The 26,296-nt window shown below is 41.3% G+C and overlaps 1 protein-coding gene across 1 annotated transcript; it reads left to right on the top strand.

The window, feature by feature from the left end:
• The first annotated feature begins 942 nt into the window (after positions 1-942).
• Positions 943-26,296, top strand: AMOTL2 (angiomotin like 2). Its single transcript, XM_074214810.1, has 10 exons — positions 943-1,414; positions 4,244-5,068; positions 11,234-11,531; positions 13,584-13,728; positions 14,598-14,690; positions 19,500-19,795; positions 20,771-21,063; positions 22,850-23,064; positions 23,447-23,638; positions 24,858-26,296. Exons 2-10 carry the CDS (start codon positions 4,320-4,322, stop codon positions 24,914-24,916), a joined length of 2,340 nt encoding a protein of 779 aa, XP_074070911.1. The 5' UTR covers positions 943-1,414; positions 4,244-4,319; the 3' UTR covers positions 24,917-26,296.

The following is a 26,296-nucleotide window of genomic DNA, read 5'->3' as shown; positions in this document are numbered from 1 at the left end:
TTTCCAGATAAACTTATGAGTCTTCCCCTCATTTTAAACAAAATTCAGTTTTATGTCATATCACAGATCTAGAGATATAAGGGACCTTGTCGTTTACTCTGTTCCCCTACTAACTTATATAAAAGAATCCCTGTGTTAACATTTGCCATGTTCAGATATAATTTTTCCTCATTTTGGTGAATATTTCCCTATTATATTTTTTAATCTGTGAGGGCTTAGAAAATTTGTAAATGGGTTTGTATTCTTTTGCTTTACAGATAGAACACTGGATTTGAAGTTACCAAGATCTGAATTTAACTTCTGTCTTAGATCATTTAATAATAGCTGTGTGATCTTGGGCAAGTCATTTAACTCTCTTTGCCTCGGTTTCTTTATCTGTAAAATGAGATTAATAATAGCATCGTGTGCAAAAAACCTTTTGCAACTTTACCCAGGTAAAAAGTTCACGGCTTGAATCCAAACTTTCAAAAAGTAACTTTTCTTAGAGTTGCAGTTTTGATCTTTTTTTTTCACAGACCCCTAAGGGAATCCAGTGAAACCCTTTCGACCCTTTGTCAGAATGCATAAAATACATAAGATTATATAGAATACAAAAGAAATCTGTTATGTTGCAAGGCAGTTATCAGAATTTTAAAAATGTTCAATGACCCCAAGTTAAGAGGGTCTATATTAATCGGAAATTAAGATTTTTAACCACCTGGCTAACAAAACTATCCTTTGGAGACACTTCAGGCTCAAGTATTCATTTGGGAGTGAATGAGTTAATGGCAGCAAGAAGCCCAAGCCAAAGTGAAAAGAAGAAATCAGAAGAAAAGAAGAAAAATGGGGGGAAGAATGTCTCCTTGGGCTATGGAGCCATGTGGTGAAGGGGGCGGGGGAGCCCAGTTAGTCGCCCCTGCAGTGCGCAGCCTCTCCACTGCTGCCGCTGGAAGGGCCGAGCGCAAAGAGGTTATTTGTGGTTAGCTTTGATCCCAAGGGGGAACCTGAAACTCTCACATTCCTGGCATAGCAACCGCCTCTTGGACAGTCCAACCTCTGTGGCTCGCGGTGCAGCTGCGGCAGCGCAGTCTCGCTTCCAGCAGTCACAGAGGCAGGATCTCCGTGCAGGGAGGCTCAGAGCTGCGTGCGGACTTTTACTTGCGCTCCTCCAATTTTTCCAATTCTCCCCCGCCCCCCCCAATGATTATTGAAGTTTTGTGGTAGTGGGAGCAGGAAGGAGCCGCAAATAAGCCGAGGCCCGCCCGCAATTCTGCATTTTCCACCTCCGATAAAGCTCTGCCCGGCTCCGGCTTCCGCGCGGCCCGGGCTGAAGTGCCAGGACTGCAGTACCAGGACCGAAGTGCCCGGGCTGAAGGGCCAGGACTGAAGCGCCAGGACTGAAGGGCCAGGACTGCGGCTCCCGGGCTATGGGTTGGTGAGTTTCACCGGGGTTTCTCGCACGGAAGGGGGGAAGGGGGCGAGCACCCCGGGCCGAGCCGCAGACCCTGGGGCTACCTGGCTGCCGAGAAGTCCCTTTCTCAGGGCATCTCTCTTTCGTGCGATCTCCCCGCGATCCCAGGACTTCTGCTAGGGGTTCCCTGTTGCGCGATTCTAGATTAGGGAACTCTTCCCGCAAGCTGGATCATTCCAGCCTGCGGATTCTTGGGGGGCGGGGGACGAGGAGAAGAGACTACCCTAACTGTTGACCCTGCCACTTGCCGTGCCCTTGAAGTTCATGGATTTCCAAATTTTCTGCTCTTTGGAAACTGGAGGAGCGCGGAGGGGAGAGAGGGGACTGGAATTGATTACAGAAAGGGGAGGGGGAAGCGATCTAAGAATAATTTAGTGAGTTTTGAGTTACAGGTGCTTTTGCCCCCCGAATAGTTATAGAAATTCTCTTTGTCCTGTTTGGAAAAATGCTTTCCGGAGCCATAAGCCTGGCTCTCACTTAGAAGGAATGTTAATTGCAGTCCAAACCCTGATGATGTCAGGGCAGAAATATTTGGAAAACAAAGAGGGACCAGAGCAGCAAAGGAAATATAAATACTTTTCAGATGGCAATCAGTCGGTCGAACACTTTCGAGGTGAATTAATGTTCAAATTAGTTCTAAAACTAAGGAGTTCGGAGGATATTGACTCAGAAGTTATTTGTCTGGGGGATCCAGTTACAATCTTGGAACTCTGTTGCAGCCTGTTGCAAAAATTGTTAGAAAGCCTTGTTTAATTTAGGTACCTAGGAATATCAGTATTTTGAATAGGATTTTCAAGCACTTCTCCCTCCTCCCTTATGTAGTGGAACATTAAGTGTTACAAAATATCAGAAAACACTTGGGGAGGGGAGATGATTATTTTTACAGTAATTTATAGTTCCATTTCCTTCCTTAAGCTAAAAAAAGTACCTGTAGTTAGTTGATGGTGGTCTTACAGTTTAGTTATTTGAGATTTGAGATTAATATTTTTTTCATCTAGTCCAAGATGACACATAAATTATTAACTTCCCCCAAGATGAGACAACTTGCATAATACACCTTGGGAGCTCAAATGATGATGTGTCTGAGGTGGATTCTGTATTGTTTTGATATTTATTCTTTTCCTGACAGTCTTCATTAGTGAGCCCACAATTTATTAGTCTCTAATAACTCTAGAAAATACCCTTCAATTTATGAAACATAAGGGTGGTTTGAATTCTGAGACATTTTGTTGCTTGTGCTAAGTTGTGGATTTCAGAGTCTCAATTTAGCCAAAGATCCTTCCAGTGTCATAATTGGGTTGTGGTGTTTGGTGTGGAATGAAGAGAACGGCAGGGAGGATAGTAACCTTCCTGAGCAGCTAGGTGACCCAGTGGATAGAACCTGGAGTCAGGAAAACCTAAATTCAAATCCTGCCTCATATGCTTACTCACCTACAGGCAGCATGACCCTGAGCAGGTCACTCAAGCTCTGCCTCAGTATCCTCATCTGTAAATGGGGATGATAATAACACCTACCTCCCAAGATTTCTGGGATAGTTATCAAGTGCTTTGCAAGCCTAAAGGCTCTATATAAATGTTAGCTTCTCATTATTATCATAAATATCATCATCAAACTACACTGATGATTTCTAGTTATCATTCTGTTAGAGACTGGTAGGAATGCTCAGAAACATCCACAAATTCATCCAGCTCTCTGAGATAGTCATTTCATTATGGCTTGGGAAACATCACCCTTTTTCTAATTACCATCACAGATTTCTCTTTTTAAAATTAGTTTAATGTACACACTGGCTTGGTTTTGGATGACTAAAGAAATGGAGAATGTTATGGTGATGGTGTTGCCCTTAGGAGTCGGTTATTTCCTAACTGCTGGATATGCTAACTTAGAAAGTTTTTCTCTAGTACACCTTCACTGTAACCTGACCATCAAAGCCCTACTAGACTCAGTTCTGTGGCCTCCTGAAACCATGGCATTCCCATAGAATTACCACCATAGGGGATTTTCCATTACTATTAATTATGACTACAGCTATTATGAATTACCATCAATAGACTAAGGAGAAGAACCAGTTACACTCTAACCAAATAGTCTGGGGAAGATATTTAGGGAAATAACTTTGTCATTTTGGACTTGCATGATGCCTTAAGACACCAAAAAGTAGGACCAGGTGAAAGGGTGTATGGTTTTCAATTTACAGAGAACATGTGACTTATGCTTGTTGGCAGGACATCCTTACTCCAGTGGCTTGTTAAATAAAGCCTCTGTTCACAATACCATAATTCATATCTGATCCTTTCCTCCTTCATTATCTGGCATTATAGATTCATTTCCTCCTTCCTTATTTCTAATACTCACTTTCTCAGAATGATCCCCCAAGGTCATCCTGTGACATTGATTCAAACATGGAAAAGTTTGTACAAGTCAGTTTAGCTGGTATCAGTCCTGTTTTGAGGCAACAAACTCCTAGGCAGACTTCCCCATATCACCTAGAAGTGAGTTATGGCCTTTTCATGATTAGAATTGGTTTTATCTTCACCAGGGAGTGGTATGGGACATTTTCTATAATAGTCACTGAATTCCTTTGAGCTAAGGAGATGGCAGAGCCTATAGTAGAGTTATTGACTTTTAACTGGGGTTTAAGGCTAAATGATACCCTTTTCTCCACAGAATAGAATAATGGAGTTCCAAGAAAATGAAACCCCATTAAATAATGTTTTATGGAAAGTTCTCCCCATTCTCCTGAGCCAGTGGAAGGAGCCTCACCCTTGATGACTCTGTGCTTCCCTTTGCAGGTGTTCATCCCTGGCCAATTGCTGTTAGATCATCAGGTGATTGTGGGACCTCTAGTTGTTTACAAAAGAACAAAGAATGAGAACTGTGGAAGATTCTTCAGGGACTGTCTTGCACAGGCTCATCCAGGAGCAGCTGCGCTATGGTAACCTGACAGAGAACCGAACTCTGTTGGCTATCCAACAGCAGGCTCTTCGAGGAGGAGGAGGTGGGGGAAATGCTGGCAGCCCTCGCTCATCCCTGGAGAGCCTGACTCAAGAGGAGAGTCAGATGGTCCAACAGTCCACCCGGCAGGAACCCCAGGGTCAGGAACACCATGGTGACCATGCCTACTTGGAGAATACTCTTTACCGGTTCTACCAGCCCCAAAGCAAGGGCGAGGAGCTGCCCACTTATGAAGAAGCAAAAATCCACTCTCAGTATTATGCCTCCCAGAGAGGGCAGCAGGCAGGCTTGCCTTGCCCAGGGGCCCCTGTGGACAAGGAACCCCGCCGGGGCCATGTAGCAAGCAGCAGCAAGAGGCAGGATGATTCTCTGAAGGAGCTGAAGCATGGGCACGTGAGGTCGCTGAGCGAACGCCTCCTCCAGCTGTCCCTAGAGAGGAATGGTGCCAAGGCATACAACCACATGAGCTCTTCCCACAGCTTTCCTCAACTTTCTCGCCACTATCAGCTGTCCACCCCCAAGGGGCATCATCCTGAGGGCCTGGAGCCCCGGGGGCCCCCACCAGAATACCCCTATATCATTCCACCACAGGATCCTTTTGCAGGGAGTGACCCCAGGCACTACTCCAGGGGCAGCCCTGAATTCCAGCATCCTGAAGTCAGGTAACTCATAATAGCATTCCTACCTTGATTCTGAGATGGGGGGGGAGAAAAGAAGGGGGGGAAGGATATTTGTTTCCTTAGGGTCACATATCTAGAGCAGGAAGGGACCTACGTTGTCTTGTCCAACCCCATTGATTTTATCAATGAGAAGCTGAATTCAGGGTTAAGTGACTTGCTCAAGATCATATAGGTAATATGAACACAAGTTCTCTTACTCCAGAATCCTTTTTCTTGTATTCAGAAAACCATCTGCTCTTTTGTTAGCCTAGCATTTAAGTGACAAGTCTATCTGAACAAGCCAAAAGCAATAGGGATGGAAAAAAAATTGCAAGACCAATTCCTCCCCAGTCACCTCCTTGAGATCAAGGTTCTCTAATACTAAGCAAAGATAATAGCATTTCTTTGGTACCTACTGTGTGCTAGATAACTTATCTCATTTGATCCTCATAACAACCTTGAGAGGTAGGAGTTATTATCCTTATTTTAGTGGGAGAAAACTAAGACTAAAATGGTAAGGGACTTGCCCAAAGTCACATAGCTAGTTAGTGTCTAAGGACAGATTTAAACTCAGATCTTCTTGACTCCAAGCTTAGCATTTTATCCACTGTACCAGCTGGCTGTCTTTAGATGAGTCTATGCAAAGTCATCTTGAGTTGGGAATGCTTCTGTCTGGAGCCACAGTTTCTACTTTAGAACTGGGGCCTTTCCCTTTCTGCTTTGTCTGCTTCCTTCCTTATTAAGGAAGAAGTGAGAGCCAGGGAAGATCAGTGTGTTTCTTCTCATTTCATTCTTGCCTTCTTTGAGATTACATTTCATTTTCATATTTGAAGCTTGTGACTTTGTCTGTGACCTTGGAACCCTTTCCTTCTATTTGTCCAGGGGAGGAGATATCTTATTTTTAATGAACTAAAGATAATGATAAGAAACTAGGCTTAGAGAGTGAGTGTCACATCTGACTTATAGTTAACAGGTAGGGGTTTGGAGTGCTGTGTGCCTACTTTTAACTTTTCATTCTGTGTATCATCTTTGTAAGTTCAGGAAAAGAGACTATTGTCTATAGTTTAGAATTGGGAAAGGTGAGGCCCAGAGAGTTTGTGCCCTTTGCTAACCAGCCCTCTAACTAGAGTCTATAGATGCTTAATTCCAAATCATAAGAAGATTTTTTCCCCCTGAGGATTATGAAGCCAAAAGCATCAATTGTTATAATATAGCCTTTGGATCAGAGTAGAACCTTGGAAATTTTCCAACCCAGGGGTTAAAAACTCTTTGGGTTTTGGGTCTTGAATTCCTTTGGCAGTTGGGTAAAGCCTATAGACACCTTATCATAATAAAGTCATTAAATGTATAAATAAAACACACACAGGATTCTAAAAAGAAAGCCAATTATATTGAAATAACAGTTATCAAAAAAAGTTCATAAGAACCTGTGATCTGTAATCTCTTCTTATTTGATAAATAAGTAAACTGAAGACCTGGAAATAACTTAATCAGAGTCACAAAGCTACTAAGTATCAAGAGCTAGGACTAAACTCCAAATCTCCTGATCCTAGATTGCTTGGTTAAGTAGTTCATTTTTTTATATTGATCTTACTGCTATTCATGACATTATAGGGACAGATGCAACAGTGGGAAGGCTGCCTGGTTTCAATTTGGAAAAATAGGACAAAGTCTAAATAAGTCAAGGAGGAGGGGTTATTTGATAAGAAAAGTCTTTTGCAAAGTCTTCTTGGGTTTAAACATAGGCAATATATGTCAGAATAAAGTTGACCACAGGATAAGGCCCTGAATGAATGGATCAGTCTCATATTTATGTATTTAGGACTAACTCCTATTTATAGGACATTTGGCCACTCTTTAGAAAGAGGCATTCCCAGAGGGGTCCCAATATCAGACATCCATTTGCATATATATATATAGTCAGAACCCACCTTGAATCCTTGAATGACTAGCTCAGCTACACTTAACTCCATAAATTTCCATTCTCCTCCTTCCTTATTTTGCATCTAGAAGTAGATAAGACCTCTGACTGTTCTTGGCTCCCCAGAAGTTCTTTGTGGGCAGCCATGTGTTTACCTTGTAGCTCCTCTATACTCAACAAAGTGCTGAACATAGTAGCCTCAATGAATTCCTCTTGTGATGAAAGTAGCCTAGACTTCATAAAGTAGTTTTTAGCATCTTGATTTGATTTCCCCTTTTAGTTTGCCAGCTTCAGGTCTTTTTTTTTCCTTTCCCAACCTTTTACTAATATTATCAAGATTAATGATGGTTAACACTTCTCACAACAAGCCTGTGAGGTAAGTGCTATTATTATCCTTATTTCACAGTTGGAAACTGAGATTCAAAGAAAGCTAAAGTGCCTTGCCCAGGGTTACACAGCTAGTATCTGAGAAAGAACAACTCAGGTCTTCCTGATTCTAGGTCTAACACTGTAATCATCTATCCTATCTAAGGCAAAACAGACAGATTTGGGTTTCTTCTTTTAATGACTCTGTCCAGTAGGCATTCTTCTAAGTATGACTCTTTGCATGTAAAGAAATGGCCAGAACAAAGGAGGTTGTACTGTCTTAGAAGTCCCCTGAACTGAGCAGTATATACTGAAGGGGAAGTAAAAGCCCAAAGGTAACAGAGTTTTTGAACTGCAAGGGACCTTAGAGATAATTTGATCCAAAGCTTTTATTTGAAAGTAGAGGAAACAGACCCCAAAAGTTCAGAGTGGACTTGCTCAGGCTTACCCTGAATTTGAGATTGTTGCCCCATTAGGATTTCCTAAACACTGGACTGCTAGTTCCTTGAGGGTAGAGACTACTTTTGCCTTTGTATTCCCAGTGCTTAGCACAGTGCCTATGAAACTGTGGGTGCTTAATGAATGTTTATTGATTGATTGACTAATTGGTTACTTACTAGTTTTTTTTTTCTTCAAAGAGGAAGCATTACAATCTCAACCAGGTAGAATAGAGAATGCTTTGCTTTGGAGTTAAAGAACCTGAGTTCACCTGGCATTGTGACTCTACTTGAGTGACCTTGCCCACCATGTAACCCACTCTCACCTCAGTTTTCTCATCTGTAAAATAAGGGGGCTGAATTTAATAGCCTCTGAGGTTTCATTTTAGGAGTAGATTTGTGATTCTAGGAATCTGCTTTCCAGGCTTCATTCCAAAGCCAGCCTGGGCCCAGGGTCAAGGGAAAAGAAGATTTATTTTCTGCCATTTCAGCAGAGATACTTCCTCAGAATAGGAACCCCTTGCTGAGCATAACAGCCTGTTACTTATCATCCGACCCTGTTGTTTCATCTTGGAGACATTGGTCTCTGCCTTTCTTAGGCTCATAGATTTAGAGTTGGAAAAGCCATCTAGTTCAACTTTCTCATTTTACAGATGATGAAATTGAGGCTATATGACTTTTTCAGGGTCACACTAGTAGTGGCAGAGAACTGGGATTCAAAGCCAGGCACAAGTTTTTTACGTGCCCTGAAAAGAGTTTTCAGAAATCATGTCTCCCAGAAATGATCTGACCACTGGAGTTAATCTCACTTGGGTCCCATCTCCCCTCCATTCCCCATATCACCAAAGAGAGAAGAATTGAGCAAGTTTCTCACTTGTAAAATCAGGGTGTTGGATTAGATCAACTTCAGAGATCTCTTTTTTCTTGTTTCTGTGATACAAATAAATACCAGTCTATCATCCTCCCCTCCTCATGAATCCCAAGGATTTCCATCAACACTCAACAAAGAGTTAAATAGGGAGGAGGAGGAGGAGGAGGAGGAGGAGGAGAAAGGAGGCTAGTCCAGCTTATTTTTAAATTCTCTGTCTGATTTTCATTCTGCTTGCTTATTTTACCTGAAGTCACTTGGTTTCTTGAATTGGAAACTGGATATCCAGTTATCCTTTTTGCGTGTGCTGGTCCCTTTTTATCCCTCCCACTTCTATCCACCTTCCCCCCCCCACCCCAAAAACAACACCAATTTTAAAAAATCTACCCACATTATCTTTGGCTTCTCAGGGAACTGTCTGGGAAGAATTTTGGAAGCTAAGTAGTGGTTTCTCCTTTTGGACCAGCCTTACTGAACTCTGACAGGAAAAGATAATATCACAGAAAGGAAGTAGACTGTTTTCTGGAGAACAAAAAGTAAGGGAAGGGGGAGGGGAAGAAAAGGAGAAGGGAAGGGAGGTATGGGGCAGAAAGGAGACTTCTTTATTCTTTCTTGGAGCCAAGTCATCACAGAAGAATGCAGGCTATGTTTAACTAATCGTCTTAGAGCCAGACCAGGGCCAAGTGGAGGTGTGAGTCCCTAAGGAAGTGTCTGGTAGCCAACTTCCCGGAGAGCAGCCATGTTGATTTCTTTGGGGTGTGTCCATCAGTTTAACATTAAAGGAAAAATTTTTTTACAGCAAAAAATTTGATTACTTATCATTCAACATTCCTAATCTTTATTCACAATCCTAGGCAGGAGTATAAAGATAATTGGTCTATAGACTTACATTGTAAGGAACATAGACGTCTTTCTTTTTTACTGTCATATTTTAATAGGTTTCTGCTGGAGGGGAAAGGGTAGGATGGATTAGAGTTTTCTGCAGACAAATATTCTCTAGCTCCAAGGATTTGAATAATAGTAAAAGTAGGCAGTGGAGTATGATTGAAAACTTTGACTCTGGAGAGAGAAGATCTAGGTGGGAATCCTGTACTTTATCTTAATAATCCAGAGTTATTCACTTAGCATCCTTGGCTTCAGTTGCCACATTTGTAAAGTGAGAGGTTTGGATTACTTGGTCAATGAAAGTCCCTTCAAGCTCTCTGAGGTTTGGGAATTGTGTGAGAATGGGATTTAGGAAAGAGAGTGAAGCTGAAGACCAGATAGCATCTTTGCTGGCTGAAAATCGATCATCTGAAAATTTGGTCTTCATATCAATAGATTTTCCATTTTCCCATTTTCCCCTTCCTCCCTTTTCTGAACATATGTTCTAAAAAAGATAACCAGTTGGTAGACTCTTACTCCTGTAGGGGATAATGCCCTGTCTTTTGCTTTTGTCCTTTACTGTCATGTGGCATCATATCTTAATTAGCATTTGGTATTGAATTAGGAATGTTATCTTGAAATGCTGTCAGCTTTTCAAAGACCTTTTACATAAACTGCATCAGACTAGTGATTTGAAAATGGCAAAAAAAAAAAACCCTAGGGTGGCCTAGTACTGCTAATTCATAAAAAAAAAGGAATGTGACTTCTAGAACAAAAGTGGTCATACCATATACGCCATTGTGTACCAGTTCACTGCTAAACCCAGGTACACAGTAGAATGGCAGATAGGAGCAGCAACAGTTGTATTGCTCCCCAAAGAAGCTCTTTCCATTGCCAGAAGAATAACAAATGAGAGACAGAGATAAGGAGAAAGAGAAGGGGGTGGGGGGAGGCAGAGGAGAAAAGAGTAGAATGGAGGGAGAAAGGGAAGGGAAAAAGAAGAGAGATACTTGCATAGAGGACAACCAACACAAATATATGAAAATGGGAGTCAAGTCTTGACATTGTGTCCTCACTTGATCATTAATAAGAATTTATCCTTAACTCATACATCCTTATAGAGAGCACTTGAGCAAACATTTGAGAAGCTAAAATGATTTTGTCATTTAAGAGACAAATTCTCACAGATCTTGTCACCCTGTCATGAGAGAGAGAGAAGCAAGTCAAAAAACTTGGCTTGAATCTTGACTCTCCCAAGATACTTTAAGGAAATTATTTGTAATCTCTGGGGTAAGGGAATTGGAATAAATAATTTCTTTTCTTCCTGAAGTCCAACAGTAACTGGATGCTAATGACAATTCTTTTGTGTTTAGCTCTTTAAAACTTAGAAATAATTTCCCCTCACATCAAATACAGCAGTGCAAATGGCCCCATTTTACATACAAGCAAACTGAGACTCAAATTAGAGAAACAATTTTCCTAGGACAACTAGTATGAAAGTCAGAAATGTTATTCAGATCCAGGTCTCTTCATTCCAAGTCTGGCATTCTGTCCTTTATGATGAAGAGTGCTTCATCCCCAACTGAAGTTCCCCAAGATAATGATAGCAGATGAAAGTTGGAACCCACACAAGATTTCCCCAATCCTTCAGAAGAGCAGGTAAGATTACTAATGACTAATGGCTTCTCCAATCATATCTGAATCTCTTCTAGGATCTTGCAGGCTCAGATGCCCCCGCCTTTCCTACAGCAGCAACAGCAGCAGCAGCAGCAGCAGCTCCCCCCACCTCAGTCTGCCCACCCTCACCCTACTGTCCTGGGCCACAGCCCCATGGGCTCCCTCACCCCAGCTGGGGTGGAGGCTCTGATGTCAGTACAGGCCACTTCCTCCAACAGCCACCTGGCCCAGATGGAGGCCATCCTGAGAGACAATGAGAAGCTGCAGAGAGAGAATGAGAAGTTGCTGAGGGAATTTGAGACTTATAACGAGAAAGCGAGCCGGATTCAGAAGGTACAAAGACTCAAGAGAGATATATTAGAAGTCATCTGGTATTGGCTAGGGTGCCAAAGATGTGCATGGTAGATTCAATTTTTTCCTTGGACTGAAGTCAGGGATGTCCCTTTCCAGAGTCACTGGTGCTGGCTCTAGCTGACTGGGAAGGGAAGGCAGGCCAGCCTAACATGGACCAGGGAGCCAAGGAGTAGGAAAGGGTTTCCAGAAGATAAGAGAAAGTTTCAGTGAATGGGACTGGATAGAGTAAAAATAAGGAGCAGAAAATGATGTCTCCACTCCCTTTCAATAATTGATTTCCCTAGTCCTTCACTTAAGGTCTCCCTCTATTCTCACACATGTGTGTGTGCGTGCACACACACACACACACACACATACACACAATCATACATACTCATACACTTCAAACAGCTGTGAAGCAGCAACATACAATACTAGAAGCCTGGAGCAGACACAGTTGTTGGGCTGATTAGAAAGAGACCATTCACCATCTCCCTTCACATTTGCAACTTTTCTCTGTCCCTCCCTCCCCAGGGCCTCCCACAGAGAGTCCTTTGTGTGAAGGTACACAACGGGAAGTCTGTTTCAGACCAGCTTCAGCCAAAGAGAGAGCCCTCCTCTCCCCCCTCCATACGGGAACAAATGGGTGACTTGTAGGAATTCTGGAGACTCAAGGGAGCACGTGCAGAACCCATCTTAACCCGAATAAAAATGGAAAATTAAATGGGATCTCACTAGATCAGGGGTTCTTAGCCTCTTTTGTCTTATAAACCTCTTTGGCCATCTGGTGAAGTCTTATGGATTCCTTTTCAGGATAATGTTTTTAATAGAATTTAATAGAATTTCAAAGAAAACTAATTATACTATAATAGAGTCACAAAATATTTTTCAAAAAGTTCCAAGACCCCAAGTTAAGAACCACTGATTATTCTAGACCCAATCTGTAGTTTTCTAGGAGTAGATGGATAAGACCAAGGAGTATAAAAGACTGTCCAGAGAGGTAGAGGCTGACTTAGCTGACTATATCCTTCAAAATCTTATTTGATAGCCTTTGCTCTCTTTTTTTTTTTTTCCCATGGCATAAATTCTGAAGTTAAAGACACAGATGGGGAAATCACAGGGAAGGTGATTTCAGGTCCTTTGGTGTTAAAGGCAAAGGAGACTTGTTCCCATGTGGTTTGATAATAAAACAAGAGCAAGAGACCAGATCCTTGACAAAATGGGCTTGTTAATGGGAAGGAGCCTAACTTTCCACCTCCTCCCCCGAGCTTCTTGGTATAGGCTGGTCTGAAAAATGAATACTTCTCTGGAAATTTTGCATTATTAAAGGCATAAATTCATAGTGATTCATGTCCAAAGGAGTCATGTAGTGGTTAAAAATAAATCATTCCTCTACCACATGAGCCTTCAGAGAGTTGTTAGATGTCATTTTTTTTTTAGAGAACTGTCAGAAAAAGGGATAGCAAATAGGGTCTTTCCAGAATATTCTCCAAGAAATCTTGGTGCTATGTTGAATTGGGGGAGGAAGGGAGAATAGGAGATAAACAACCTACTTCATTGCATCATGTAGACCAGTGATCTCATAATTCTATAAAAGTGGTTTTAATTCTAAATCTGACCTTGGTAGAAATTGATGCAATATTGAAGACCATTTTGATTTTTTTAATTTTTTTGATTCCTTAAGCAAACTATGCCTTTCCTTCTACTGGAAATGGTTAATTCCACTGATTTATATCTTTGATTTTTATACTTGTATCAAACAACCTATTCAGTTATAGACAGAAATAAGAATGCAATGAGTTTTTGCAGCTTCTTCTATCCCCCCTCTCACATAGCTTTCATAAGCTTCTTAGGATAGAACAGTACCCAAAAGGATCAACTTGGGAATCCAGTTAGATATAAGGGGTCTCAATAGTGTTATGAAGGAAGTAAAAAAAGACTAGCACTACTCATGATAACCTTAGTTATTGCTCTTCTCTGAATTCCTGAGAAAGACTTTGAACCCATACATATGTCCATTTTTTGCTTCCTCTCTACCCCCCACCCTCCCAGTTGGAAACAGAAATCCAATGTATCTCTGAGGCCTATGAAAATCTGATGAAAGCTTCTACTAAGAGAGAGACCTTGGAGAAGACCATGAGGAACAAGATGGGTGGGGAGATGAGGCGGCTGCAAGATTTTAACCGTGATCTAAGAGGTAAGAAAAAGTCAAAATGGTAGAAGGAAAGCCATGTGGAGATAATTGCTGTCTATGATTCTATCTTCCAAAGATATCTTTGCCTCCTCTAATATGAGAAAAGTCTCAGAATACCCATGTTATATCAAGTCAGCAAGCATTTACTGAGTTCCTACCATGCAACTGGCTCTTTATGAAGTTCTGGGGATACAAAGAGAGAAAAATAGTTTTTATTTTCAGAGCTCATTCTGATGGGGGAAGATAACATAAAAATGTCTCATCACCTTAAAACTTGTAAATTTTATTCAAGACTATTTTTGGCATTCCAGGTTGTGGAACTTCCTATTACTCCTCTATCTTAGATACTAGCCAGTGATACTATGTTCTAGATAGTGTCCTTCTGGACGTGGGACTTAATCCAGACTGACACCCCAGAGGTGTTCTTAAAGCTTTAAAGCATTTTCTTTGAATTCACCAGTGATTACTGCCTTTGGGAAATTATTGTTTGGCTGTCTAGTCTCTGGATAGACACAAAGGTCTTGATCCTTTGATATTTTGTGGGTGAACTCTTCTCTTGATTTGTATGAAAAAACATTACTTTGAGAGTAAAAAGGACCCTGATTTTATTGCTGTATGCCCTTAACTTGTTGTATGACCTTGGGAAGTCATTTCCTTTATAGGGGCTTCATTTCCTCAGCTGTAAAATGAGAAGATTATTATTATTATTAGGTTATCTCTGAAGAATATTCCAGCTCTAACTTTGTTTCTAAATTCCCATTTCAAACAGGCTCAATTTAAGTGAAAATTCTTTTTCCTAATGTATTATTTGAGAAAAATTTGGGTTGTAGTTAACTAAACCTTTTCCCTCCTTCTTTTAATATTTGAAACAGAGAGATTAGAATCTGCAAACAGACAATTAGCCAATAAGACACAGGAAGCCCAGGAAGGCAACCAGGGCATGGTGGCCAAACTTCTTGCTCAGAGTGAGTACCAAACACCTTTTCTGACCTGTTCAGGGATGTCTTGGTTGGGTCTTGGTTGGCTGAGGTAACCTTTTTTTGGCTAAGGATACAGTCTTGTGCTTGATACTATGAGAGATACAACAAAACCTCTTAAGCATGCCTCAGAGGGGAGAGGGATATTGCAGTAATTCAGGCATGAATGATGTCATGAGGATAATGATGTGGAGATAGGGATGGAAAGTAAAATATGAAACTGAGAAGGACTTGGGAGGAAGAAACAATGGGTTTAATAGTAGATTAGCCTTAGGAGAGAAAGGAAAAAGACAATTAAGATTTTTGACGTAGATGACTTGAATAATCATTTTATCACATAGAAAGGGGAAAATTAATAGGGTTTAATTTAGAATGTTTGGGAAATTAAAGAGATGTTGATTTTGAAGACAGGGAAGAAAGAAAAACCAGCAAAGGAGATATCAGAGGACCTGGGTTCAAATCCCCCCCCCCCGTTATGATTAGTATCTGTGTCATGTTGGGGTGAGTGACTTTTGAGGATTTTTCCAGTTCTAGATCTGAAATGGCAAAAATGATGTCAAAAAGGGGATGTGAGGGAGAGAAACCATCAAAGTACTATTTCAAAGAAACCAAGTCAGAAAAGAGTTTTAAGAAATATTTGTTTGTTAAGAGGGCATCAAATATTGAAGACAAGTCAAGAAGGATAATAGAGAATAGATCATTGGTACCTTTGATCTATTAAGTTTTAGGAGACTGGTAGAAATATATAAAATAGATAAATGAGAAGTGTCTATAACTCACATTCAAAAAGTTTCAAACTAGTATATAATAAGTTTGACTGTGAAAGGAAAGAGAAAAAAATAGGTGGAAGAATGGGTTGGATCAAGTCAAGCATTTGGGGTTTTGTTTTGCTTTTAAAGAGAAGACAACAAATATTTATTAAATACCTAGCATGCAACTTGAGCATGTCTGAAGGTGGAAGGGAAGAAGTCCAGAGGACTCAAATGGAGGAGTTATTAGCTTATTAGAACTGGAGTTCTGAAATTGAAGAGAAGAAAGAGATAGAGGAGAGATTTGGAAACAGATATGTTGAGGTAAAGCAAGAGGACACAAAGGAATACCCTTTTAGTCATCCTTGTCTAGAAGAATGTGAAGTTACTATTTAGGAATGTTTGGGAAGAAGGGAATTAGGGCTTTAAGGAAAGGAAAGAGGTTCTGAGACAAATCCTTCTGAGGGTGTATGTTCTAGAGAAAATGAGAGAAAAAAGAATTGCATGAGTCCACGATAGGCAGTGCCTTCAGTGTTCATCATCTTCTTTCCTAACATTGCCTATGACCTGAAAAAAACAGCTGGGGGGTGATCCAGAATTGGGCAGTGATGACCCACAGAGGCAAAGGGTAGAAGCTCAAAGGGTAGAATCTTGAGCAGAGAAGAGGGAGTAAGGGACCTGAAGTGGTCTGATGGACCAGTCAGAGTGGGAGGGGTTGAGTGATTTAAGGGTCCTAGGGAGGGAGAAAAGTGAGAGTGCATAGTGAAAATGGATCTGTGGAGCAGAATCTTCTGGTGTTAAGGCTCAGGGTGAGGTTTTACAGAGAATAAGTGTTAAAGGTTGAGTGTGATGATAAATTTGGGTGAATATTGAATGGTGACAAAGGATGTCAGATTGGGGGTGTAGGCTTCCGGGAATTTTGCTAGAAAGAAAGGAAAATGGAAAGGAGGGAGACAGAGTAAGGTTTCTTTAAGGCAGCAGGAGAGGCCAATCTGCTCTTGGAAGTTTTTTGAGTTCCCCAGGGAGAAGTAAGCTGTTCTTGGGACTTCAGCCAGAGTTATTAATCACCAAGCCATCAGTGTGACCTGGATTCTTCACATTCCAAAGGCTGTTCCTGCTCTTCCACTCTCTGGTCTCTCCTCCCTTCAGCTCTCAGTCCCAAGTCTGTTAGCCTCTGTGTGTGTGTGTGTGTGTGTGTGTGTGTGTGTGTGTCTGTGTGTCTGTGTGTCTGTGTGTCTGTGTGTCTGTGTGTCTGTGTGTCTGTCTGTGTGTATAAACACATATTTTATACAAAGGGCTTCAGATTAGGTTTTAGGCTGCTTCATTCATCATCTTAAAGGAAAATTATTTAAAAGTCTTTTCTTTAATTTTCTGTAAAAGTCACTATCCCAGTCATTAAACCTCTCATTACAGCAGTACCCCTCTCTTTCACAAACTCAGCTGCAATTCAAACACATTTCTAACTCTGAACTTTTCCTTATGTTATTCCATCAGAGTCCTGTTTCAGCCAGTTGAGAGAAGATAAAGTTTGATTATTGATTCCCCCCCTTCTGCTCAGGTGCACAAGAAAGGGGGACAGATCTTGAAAGAAAGCTCATTCTAAGAAATGCTCTTTAGAACATAGAACTGAGAGATTTGGGAAGAGGACATACTGACAAAATTCCTTCTGCAAAGTTTCAGCTTGTTGCAAACAAGGCTGTATTTCTTTGCCTAGTTTTCTAGCCCCCTCAGACCCACAGGATGGAAACCTTTGAATTTTCACATCAAAGATCTCCAGTGTTTGCCATGCTATTTTTTTTTAATCCAAGAGACAGTAAACTGCTTTTTAAAAGGCAGCCATTGTGTCTGTCTTATATAAAACTTAGATTTAATACATATGGACACATATACACACAAACATGCATGGAGCTGATCATCCTGAGAGTGTGAATTTGAAATCATTTAATCAATCTGGACATGCCACATGGCTACTGTTCTCCTAATATGAATTGAATGGGCCTGGACCAGGCTGACAACACCCTTACCTGGTGCAGGTTCTAGAGCAAGGAGGAATTCTATTGGTCCCTGAAGTGTTTCCCTCCACCCTTGTCTATTTCCCTACATCCCCACAAAGATCAAACCTATGGAGGACAACAGTGGATGTACGGGGGGAATGCAGGCAACATAAAATCAATGAGCAAAATATTTTTAACTTTAAAGTAAAAAAAAAAACCAAACAAACTCATTTTTCTTCTTCCTCTTCCAGCCTTCTCTCCTCCCCCAAGCCTGTTATTCGAACAAATCAATTAAAATCTGTTTGGGCATTTCCCCTTCCCCCTACAAAAACTCAAAATTATCTCCCAAAGAGCACCCTTTTTTAATGTGTATTTTTTTATTGCCTGTATATACATCTGATGATTTCATAACAAAAAGAAACTAAGGACTGGTCCAGGATAGGCTTGCATTTCCCCTTCCCCACTTTCCCAACCTTAAGTAAACTAATCACATAGAGCAAAAAGGTATTATTGTACTTCTCTAGACTCTTCTTTCCTAAAATTCTCGACATCAGAGAAAATGCAGATTGTTTTAGCAGCCCTTATTACAACTGGGCTTGTCTTTCAGTGAAAAACCTGTTTTCTGAGTAATCACAAGGCCAGTCATTCTACCCTAAACCTCTACTGCCTATTTGTTCCTTGCTCCCCTGAAATTTCATATATTTGGCAGATTCTTGGCAAATAAGAGTGACAGACTATAATAGAAATAGCCCTGGACTGAAGAGTCAAGAGTAAAGCAAAGAAACTAACAGACTTGGGACCAAGAGCAGAGGGGAGGAGAGACTACAGAGTGGAAGAGCAGAAACAGCCTCTGGACTGGGTTTTAGTTATAACTTTGCCCCTAATTAAGCTGTTCAACCTTGACCAGGTTATCACTCCCTCACAGACTTGTCTAGCTTGGAAATTGGCTAATGGTGACACTTATAGAAAACTAAGACTAAATTGAGAGTTTGGGAGCTTGTTTATTTTTTTGGTGCCTTGGAATGTCAATTCCTACCTTTTCCTTAGTCTCTCTTGGGGGAAAATTCCACATGCAGTTAAATCCCTCTCTCCTTCTATCATGGTCTAGGCCTCAGGATATTTATTCTAGCTGACAGATTGATCTTGGCATCTTGACATACCTAGGAGGGTCACTGACCTTAGAAACTTAATAGAATGCTCTTTTACAAGCAAACCAACCCCCCCCCCCCAACTTCCCACTTGTCCAAATATGTTTTTTGAATTTTGATATTTTCACAAAAAGTTGTATTACCAGATGACCCTGTGGTCAACACAGGCATTCTCTTCTACAATTTTCCAAATCTATATTTTGTAAGTAAACTCTCTTGCTAGCTTGCAGTCTCCCCTTTTATCCATTCCACAATTAAACTCAAATTCCAAGATAGAATGGAAAAGAACAGTTTCATGTTTCATAGCATACTGATAACATGACATAAAGCACTGACACTAGAGATGGAAGATTTAACTCTGATGTTTATTAGCCTAGTGACCTCTCTGGAACTAATTCTCTATAAAATAAGGGATTGGTCAAGACTAGTGGTGTCAAGCACAAATAGAAAAGGGGGTTACTATACATAAGGATCCCTTCCAGGTCACATATTGACTTAACTTTAAAATGTTATATCACCCAGGTTGTATTGCACTTTATTGATTTATTTTGTTAAATATTTCCCAGTTATATTGTAATTTGGTTTGATCTGTTCATGGGAGTGTCAGGCTGTGTGTTTTACATTTCTGGCCTAGAATATCTCCCAAGGCCATCTCTAGCTCAAAATCTTAAACTTTTTATTCCCTTTGAATTGAGTTGACCAGTTTGAATAAGTTCTTCTGCATATGACAGACAGATTAATTGAATGGAACAGGTCTAGGTGAAAGAATCCCAATGGCTTATGTCCCAGAAATCCTCCTGTAAGGAATGATCCTCTAATCGTTTTATTTCCCATCATGTTAGATGAAAACATCAAATATTTGAATGAGGGAGTGAATGGACCTCTTCTTATTCTCTCCCCTTCCAGATTATGAGTCTCAGCAAGAACAAGAAAAGATGGAACGGGAGATCTCATTGCTCCGAAGCTCCAATGAGGACCAGAGACGCAGAGCAGAGCTGTTGGAACAGGCCCTGGGCAATGCCCAGGCCCGGGCTGCGAAGGCAGAAGATGAGCTTCGGAAGAAGAAGGCATATGTGGAGAAAGTTGAACGACTGCAGCAGGCCCTGGGACAACTCCAGGCAGCCTGTGAAAAGCGGGAGCAGTTGGAGCTACGTCTTCGGACCCGCCTGGAGCAGGAGCTGAAGACTCTAAGGACACAGCAGGTTAGTGAGGGACCTACCCCTCTGAGTGGTGTAGAGCATTGTACTTAGAATTCAAAAAGACCTAGATTCAAATCCTGCCACAAGCACTTAGCAGCAGGGAGACCCTGGGCAAGTCACCTGATTTTTCTCTGTTTCTGAGATCCCTTCTAGCTCAAACTTTCATCCCAACCCTCTTCCTATACTCTAAAGTCCGTGTTCCTGGCTGGCATTTCTCTGGCATTGTTGATTTGCTAGATGCACAACCCCTCTGACAAACCAACACAGACATGAGCTCTGCCAACTCTTGTTTGGTTAACTATGAGGAAATCGTGACCTTGACATCTGTTTTCCTATAATCAGACTTCTCTATGTCCCAATATGCTTTGGAGACAGAATTGCTTCCCAGAATAAATCAGGAGGGAGTAGGATTCTTCTTCAGGTCCTCTTTTAAAAGGGGGGGGGGGTCAATTATCATGCCGAGTGAGAATATCTACAATTAGAGGAAAGGTTTCAAAGCTAGAGTTTTAAAAATAGGACAACCAAGGAGAAAGTTCAGTAGGAGAAGGGTAATCAGGAAGCTTGCATTTGAGTTCAACCTTTGTCCAGATGGGTGATCCTGAGCAAGTCACTTAATCTCTATTGACTTTCAGATTGTTGTAAGGTTCAAAGAGAGAATCTTTGTATAGCACTTTGCACATCCCAAAGGGCTATAAAAAAGTATTACTATTACTATTACTGTCACTCACAGAAGCATTCCCGACTTTACCCGTCGTCTGTCCAGAGCTCAATAATGAGTTTATGGGCAATAAAAATAGCAAAAGGATCTAGATGTAATTCCTTCTTCTAAGACCTATCTGAAAGTCCCAACCTCAAAACATGAACTTGTTGTCGGGGAAGGGGAAGGGATGAAGCAAGTGGGTCTAACTGCCTGCCAGCCTTCTTTGGGATGGGTCAGCTGGGAGTAGGTGACCATAGCTTCATTTTGTGCCAACATAGAGACAGATGGCAACACCCAATGGTGGATCCCCTGAGCTAAGTGTACCGAGGCTGTCAGAGCAGCTGAGGGAGAAGGAAGAGAAGATCCTAGCCCTTGAGGCAGACATGACCAAGTGGGAGCAGAAGTACCTAGAAGAATGTACCATGAAGCAGTTTGCCATGGATGCCGCTGCCACAGCCGCCGCCCAGCGAGATACTACCATCATCAACCACTCCCCTCAGCACTCCCCCAATAGCAGCTTCAATGAAGATCTCCTCCTGGCCAACCACAAGCACCAGGAGATGGAGAACAGGTAGGAACTTGTTGAGACACTGAGTCCTATTCCTTTTCCTGCACCTTCCCCAAATCAGTGAAGTGCCAAGTGAGCCTTGCTATTGCAGACAGAATTTCTTTAAAATCTAACACAAGTTTGGGGCAGTTATCCTGATTACACAAACACTGGGGAGGCTTCTTTGAATGTAATTAATAACTGAAATGTGGTATAATGAAAAGAATACTAAACTGGCAAGTAGAACACATAGCTTCCTTGCTGGGCACTGCCACTAAGACCTTGCAAAATACTTTACAAACATTATTGCATCTGATCCTCTCAATAACCCTAAGGAGGTAGGTGCTATGATTTTTTTTTTAGGTTTTTGCAAGGCAAATGGGCTTAAGTGGCTTGCCCAAGGTCATACAGCTGGGTAATTATTAAGTGTCTGAGGCTAGATTTGAACTCAGGTCCTCCTGACTCCAGGGCCGGTGCTCTATCCACTGTGCCACCTAGTCATCCCTTAGGTGCTATGATTATCTGAATTTTACAGATGGGGAAATTGAGGCAGACATGTTAAGTGGTTTGACAACTATTAACTGAGGTAGGATTTGAATAAGTAAACATAATGATAATATTAGCTTTCATTTAATGTAGAACTTCAAGACTTATAAAATTCTTTATAGACATTCTCTTCTGTAAAATGGAGTTAATCACATACTTATATTATCAACTTCATAATAATATGTGGTAAATGGTTTGTGAACTATCACATACTCTAGAAATATGAGCTATTTTATAGTATTCTTATAGGATTGCATGTTATTATACTTTAAAACCTATACTCAGACACAAGTAAAATCCTAAAGGTAGTCAGCAAGTGCTAGTTGCAGTGAAGACAATGCTAATGATAGATTGCTAAAGATTGAGGTTCCTAAAAGTATTCACTATTTGACTCTTCAAAATTTATCATTCACTTAGGTCAGTTTTGCCACCAGGTAAATTAGGTATGGGTAATAATAATAGCATCAGTACTTTAAATAGTGCTTTAAACTCTCCAAACATCTTACATTGCTTTTCTCATTTGATCCAGTGAAATAGGGAGCTAAACTTCTTAAAAATCATCCTTTGATATATGAGGAAGCTGAGGTGGACTTGCCCTGAGTTTCCAGAGCTCATGAGTGGCATGAGCCCCCACAATCTTCAAGCTTGTTAGATGACAATCAGAACTAGGAGGTTCTGACAGTTGAATGTTTCATTTCTGAGCAGATGTAGAATGATTTGATGTTTCCAGGTGACTGGCATTTGATCCTGACTCTGATCAGTGTGACAGTTAAATGACTTGGCTTTCCTATACATGGCTTCACTTTATCTTTGTATAGTATGGTCTACTGTTTGAAGAAAAATCTACATGGGTGTCACCATCAAGTGGATGTAGATCAATCCATAAACCTTTATTATATACCTACTATGAGCCAGGCTTAGCCTTTTGTCTTTGCCATCCATTGCCATTGATGGAAAAAGGCCCTAACAGTTTATGCAGGTCTATTCAAACTGTAATTGGAAGTCAGAATGTGATCATGATCTAGAGGACTATAGTGAGTCACGGTCAAGAGAATGCAGCCCCAGTGTTTTCAGTCCAGTCTATCTATCTATCACTTATTAATTGCTTGCTATGGGCTCAGCTCTGTACTAAGCAGTGGAGAAAACAAAGATGAAAGAAGGAGTTTGAGATGGGAATATTTTCAAAAAATGTTGATGCTGCTTCTGGTTATTTTTTTTTTTGACTTAGCACTAAATAGATGCTTTCTCTGCTCCCCCTCCCCAGGTTAAAAGTGCTCCATGCCCAGATCCTGGAGAAGGATGCAGTGATAAAAGTACTTCAGCAACGTTCTAAGAAGGACCTGGGCAAGGCCTTGCAGTGCTCCCTTCGACCTGCAAAGTCTGTGCCATCCATCTTTGCAGCTTCAGGGACCCAAGGCTGGCAAGCTGTCTCAGCTCTCAGTGAAGGACAGTCTGATGGCCTCTCCTGGGGAGCAGCAGGTAAGAGGATCCTGGGAGAGCAGAAGAATGCAGAGAGGATTTTGCCTTCACTTTTTTAAGGTTCCTGTTTGACTTGTTCATCTCATCCAAAAATTTAGGGACCTAGAAAATAAGAGATTGAGGTCTTGTGAGCTTTCAAAGTAGAGCTGCCCGACTAGATGAAGTGTGATGTAGTAGAAATACACTGGATTTGAAATATCAGAAACTGAATTCAAATTTCAAATGAAAAAAAATTTGTAAATATTATTTGTAAAGCACATGGCACAGTGCCTATAATATAGCTATAATATAATTGTTTATTCCTTTCCCTCATGATCCCCAGTAAGTGTCATTTTGTGAGAGTGACATGACAACCTAAAAATACCCTATGCTCTTCCAACAGGTCGGGTCCCCACAGAGGAGATGTCCACTATCCCTCACCCTGCCCATGCCAAACATGGAAGCAAGGATGGAAGCACTCAGACTGATGGCCCTCCTGACAGTGTCATCCCCTCCCAGGGGCCTGGGCCTGAAGGCCTCTTGAGCTGCTGCAGTGGTGGCAGCGGCAGCAGCAACCATGGTGGAGCCCTAGCTGGTAAGGACTTCCACCCTGTTGGCCTGCCCTGGACACTTGTCCCTAGCTCCAGGGATTGGTGGGGAGATGCTGGGGACAAAAGGAGGAAGAGAAAGGAAGGAAGAAAAGAGGAAGGGAAATGAAATGAAATGAAACAAAACTTGTCTCCCCATCATCTTCTACCATCTGCTTTAATCTGTTGGCACTAGATTGAACATGACATCCATGATGTGAGTTGACCCTGAATACTATAAAGGGTTCATATTGTATTTTTATGCTATTATAACTGAGAAACATAGAAACAAGTGGAGGTTGGGATGGTAGGGAACAGAGAATGACAAGTGGAAAGTCAAGATGCAAAAGGGAAAGGTGGAGAACAAGGAAGAAACTCTGATAAGAACCTCTGATGTTTCTTTCACACTGCATTGTGGAGATGAAATTCATTTCAACAAGCATTTATTGTCTATTTTAAGTCAACTATCTATTTACCATGCTAGATGCTAGAGATATGGAGAACACAGAAAAGTTCCCATCATTAAGGAGCTTATCTTCCCCTAAGGGTTGTAGACAACAAGTCACACATGTCACATATAAGTAAATGTAACTTATACTCAAAGTAAATAGAAAGAAATGTTTCAGTGGCAGCTGGGATGCAGAAAGACTTCTTATAGGCTTTAGAACATAGCCTGGAAGGAAGGAAGGAAGAGGTGGAGGTGAGAAGGGAATGTATTCCAGACTTGGAAAACTACACTGACCAGTTAGGCTAATGACCCTTTCTAATCAGAGGAATTTGTTTTACAAAGGGCCTGGGAGGGAGGAGCATGGAGGAGATTCCATCTGTCCTCTCCTCACACACCCCTTCTGTAGTAGAATCTACATAGCTCTGTCTCTGCCTCATCAGTGTAGAGACCACAAATATGAGAAGAATTTCCAGGCTCCCCTCCCTCACATACTGACTGCTTACACCCTCCCCTCTAAAGCCTCCAGCTAAAGGAAAGGAAAGGAGGTAAACCAATCTGCATATTGGGGGCAACTTATCTTACCAGGGAAGGAACAGGGAAAACAGGACTAGGAGGAAAGGAGAGAGCAAATTCTTACATGTAATTTGAATTAACATTTATGTCACCAAAAATGTCAGGGCAGGCCACAGTGTAGAAAAGAGAGGGCTTATCTTAAAATAGTGTTTGGATATTAGAAGAGGGAACAATAAAAATCTCATTTGTGTGTTTCTTTTCTCCAGAATCTTCTGCTACATCCAAGAATCGGGACATATCTGAGATGGTGGAAATCTTAATTTAAGGAAGGAGCTGGCTGTGTTGATCTTCAAAGTAGCTTCATTCCCACCTCTGCAGATCCAATCAGATCCCTCTCAAACTTCTGGTTCCCACTTTTCCAGTAACATTGATCTAGGGAATCCTTTATACCCTTTGACCTGGCTGGGGACTCACTCTGGTCAGATTTTGGCCATGAGTTCAGAAGAAACTGAACCGGTGGGAGCCAAACTTTTTGTATATAGTGTGATATGCATCTCTGAGCAAGCCATTGGAAGTCAAGGACCCAGCCAGGTTTAGCTGGAGCAATCCAAAATTCCACAGGCAAATAAGGAGGTGCAGAATTTAGAGAGGGGCTGAGCCCCCCTCTTGATCATCACTTGCCTTGAACAATGAGAGGGAGGCAGTTAAGACTGGGAAGGTATGTGGGGAGAAGACACCCACATCTGAGTCCTGGAAAAACTGGTTACTCAGTTTCCATGGAGAGTCATCTTGTTGGTACCTGAACCTCAAATGGAAGTTGCCAGAATTCAGCCCATGTTTGTGTTTTGCTGGCTCTGCAAGATTCTTACTCCTCCTCTCCAGCCCTTACTTCTTCTCCTTTCATCTTACAAGGACTGGAATCTGGTGGGGTGGATATGGTTTTTATTGGTTTATCAACTGCTCCAGCCAGCTCACAAAGAGGAAAAAAGTCCCTTAACACTTTTAGATTGGACTGTGTACCCTTAGGAGGCTGCACTAGGAGACCTTGTGCTGTATTTTGTATATAATTCCTTCTGGTGGGGAACCAGAATGACTATTTTTCATTTCAATTTCTTCCCCACATGCTTTGTTTTCTCTGTACCTGTCAGCTGCTCTCTTTGTCCCTTCCCTGTCCTGTTCCTTCATATTTGACTTCTCAGATTTTTTTTTATATCCTTTTGATTGTGGACACTCTGATCTTTCAAATGTTTGCCATCTTATCCTTTTTCCTCCATTTTGCATCCTGTTTCTTTCGAACATTAAATATCCATCTGGAGAGCCCTCCAGATGCCATTGCCTGCTTTTTGGACAGTCTCCACAATTCCTGTCAGTGGAATTTCCCTTCTGTTTGTTTGGTTATAAACCATGAGCCAAATGGAATGTATCAGTGTGTGTGTATCTGAGTGTGGTGGATGTATCCCACAGATCCTTTCTTTCTGTTCCCATTCAGGGGACAAATGGCAGCAACTATTTTAAGTTCATTTGACTTTTTCTAAGTTCACAGAACTCTACCTGGAGATAGGATAATGCTTTGAGGAAAAGGAGGAGAAAAGAAAAGGAAAAAAAAACATCCACAGCAGAATTAAGAGATTTGATTTATCTAGATGGCCAAAATAAATAAATTAAAGGTCTTCTGAGATAAAAGCCATTTTAAACAGTCAGAGGA

Source organism: Macrotis lagotis, chromosome 1 (assembly GCF_037893015.1).
Source record: "Macrotis lagotis isolate mMagLag1 chromosome 1, bilby.v1.9.chrom.fasta, whole genome shotgun sequence".
NCBI lineage: Eukaryota > Metazoa > Chordata > Mammalia > Peramelemorphia > Peramelidae > Macrotis > Macrotis lagotis.
Note: the sequence above shows the minus strand (reverse complement) of the source record. Positions and strands in the feature narration are given on the sequence as shown.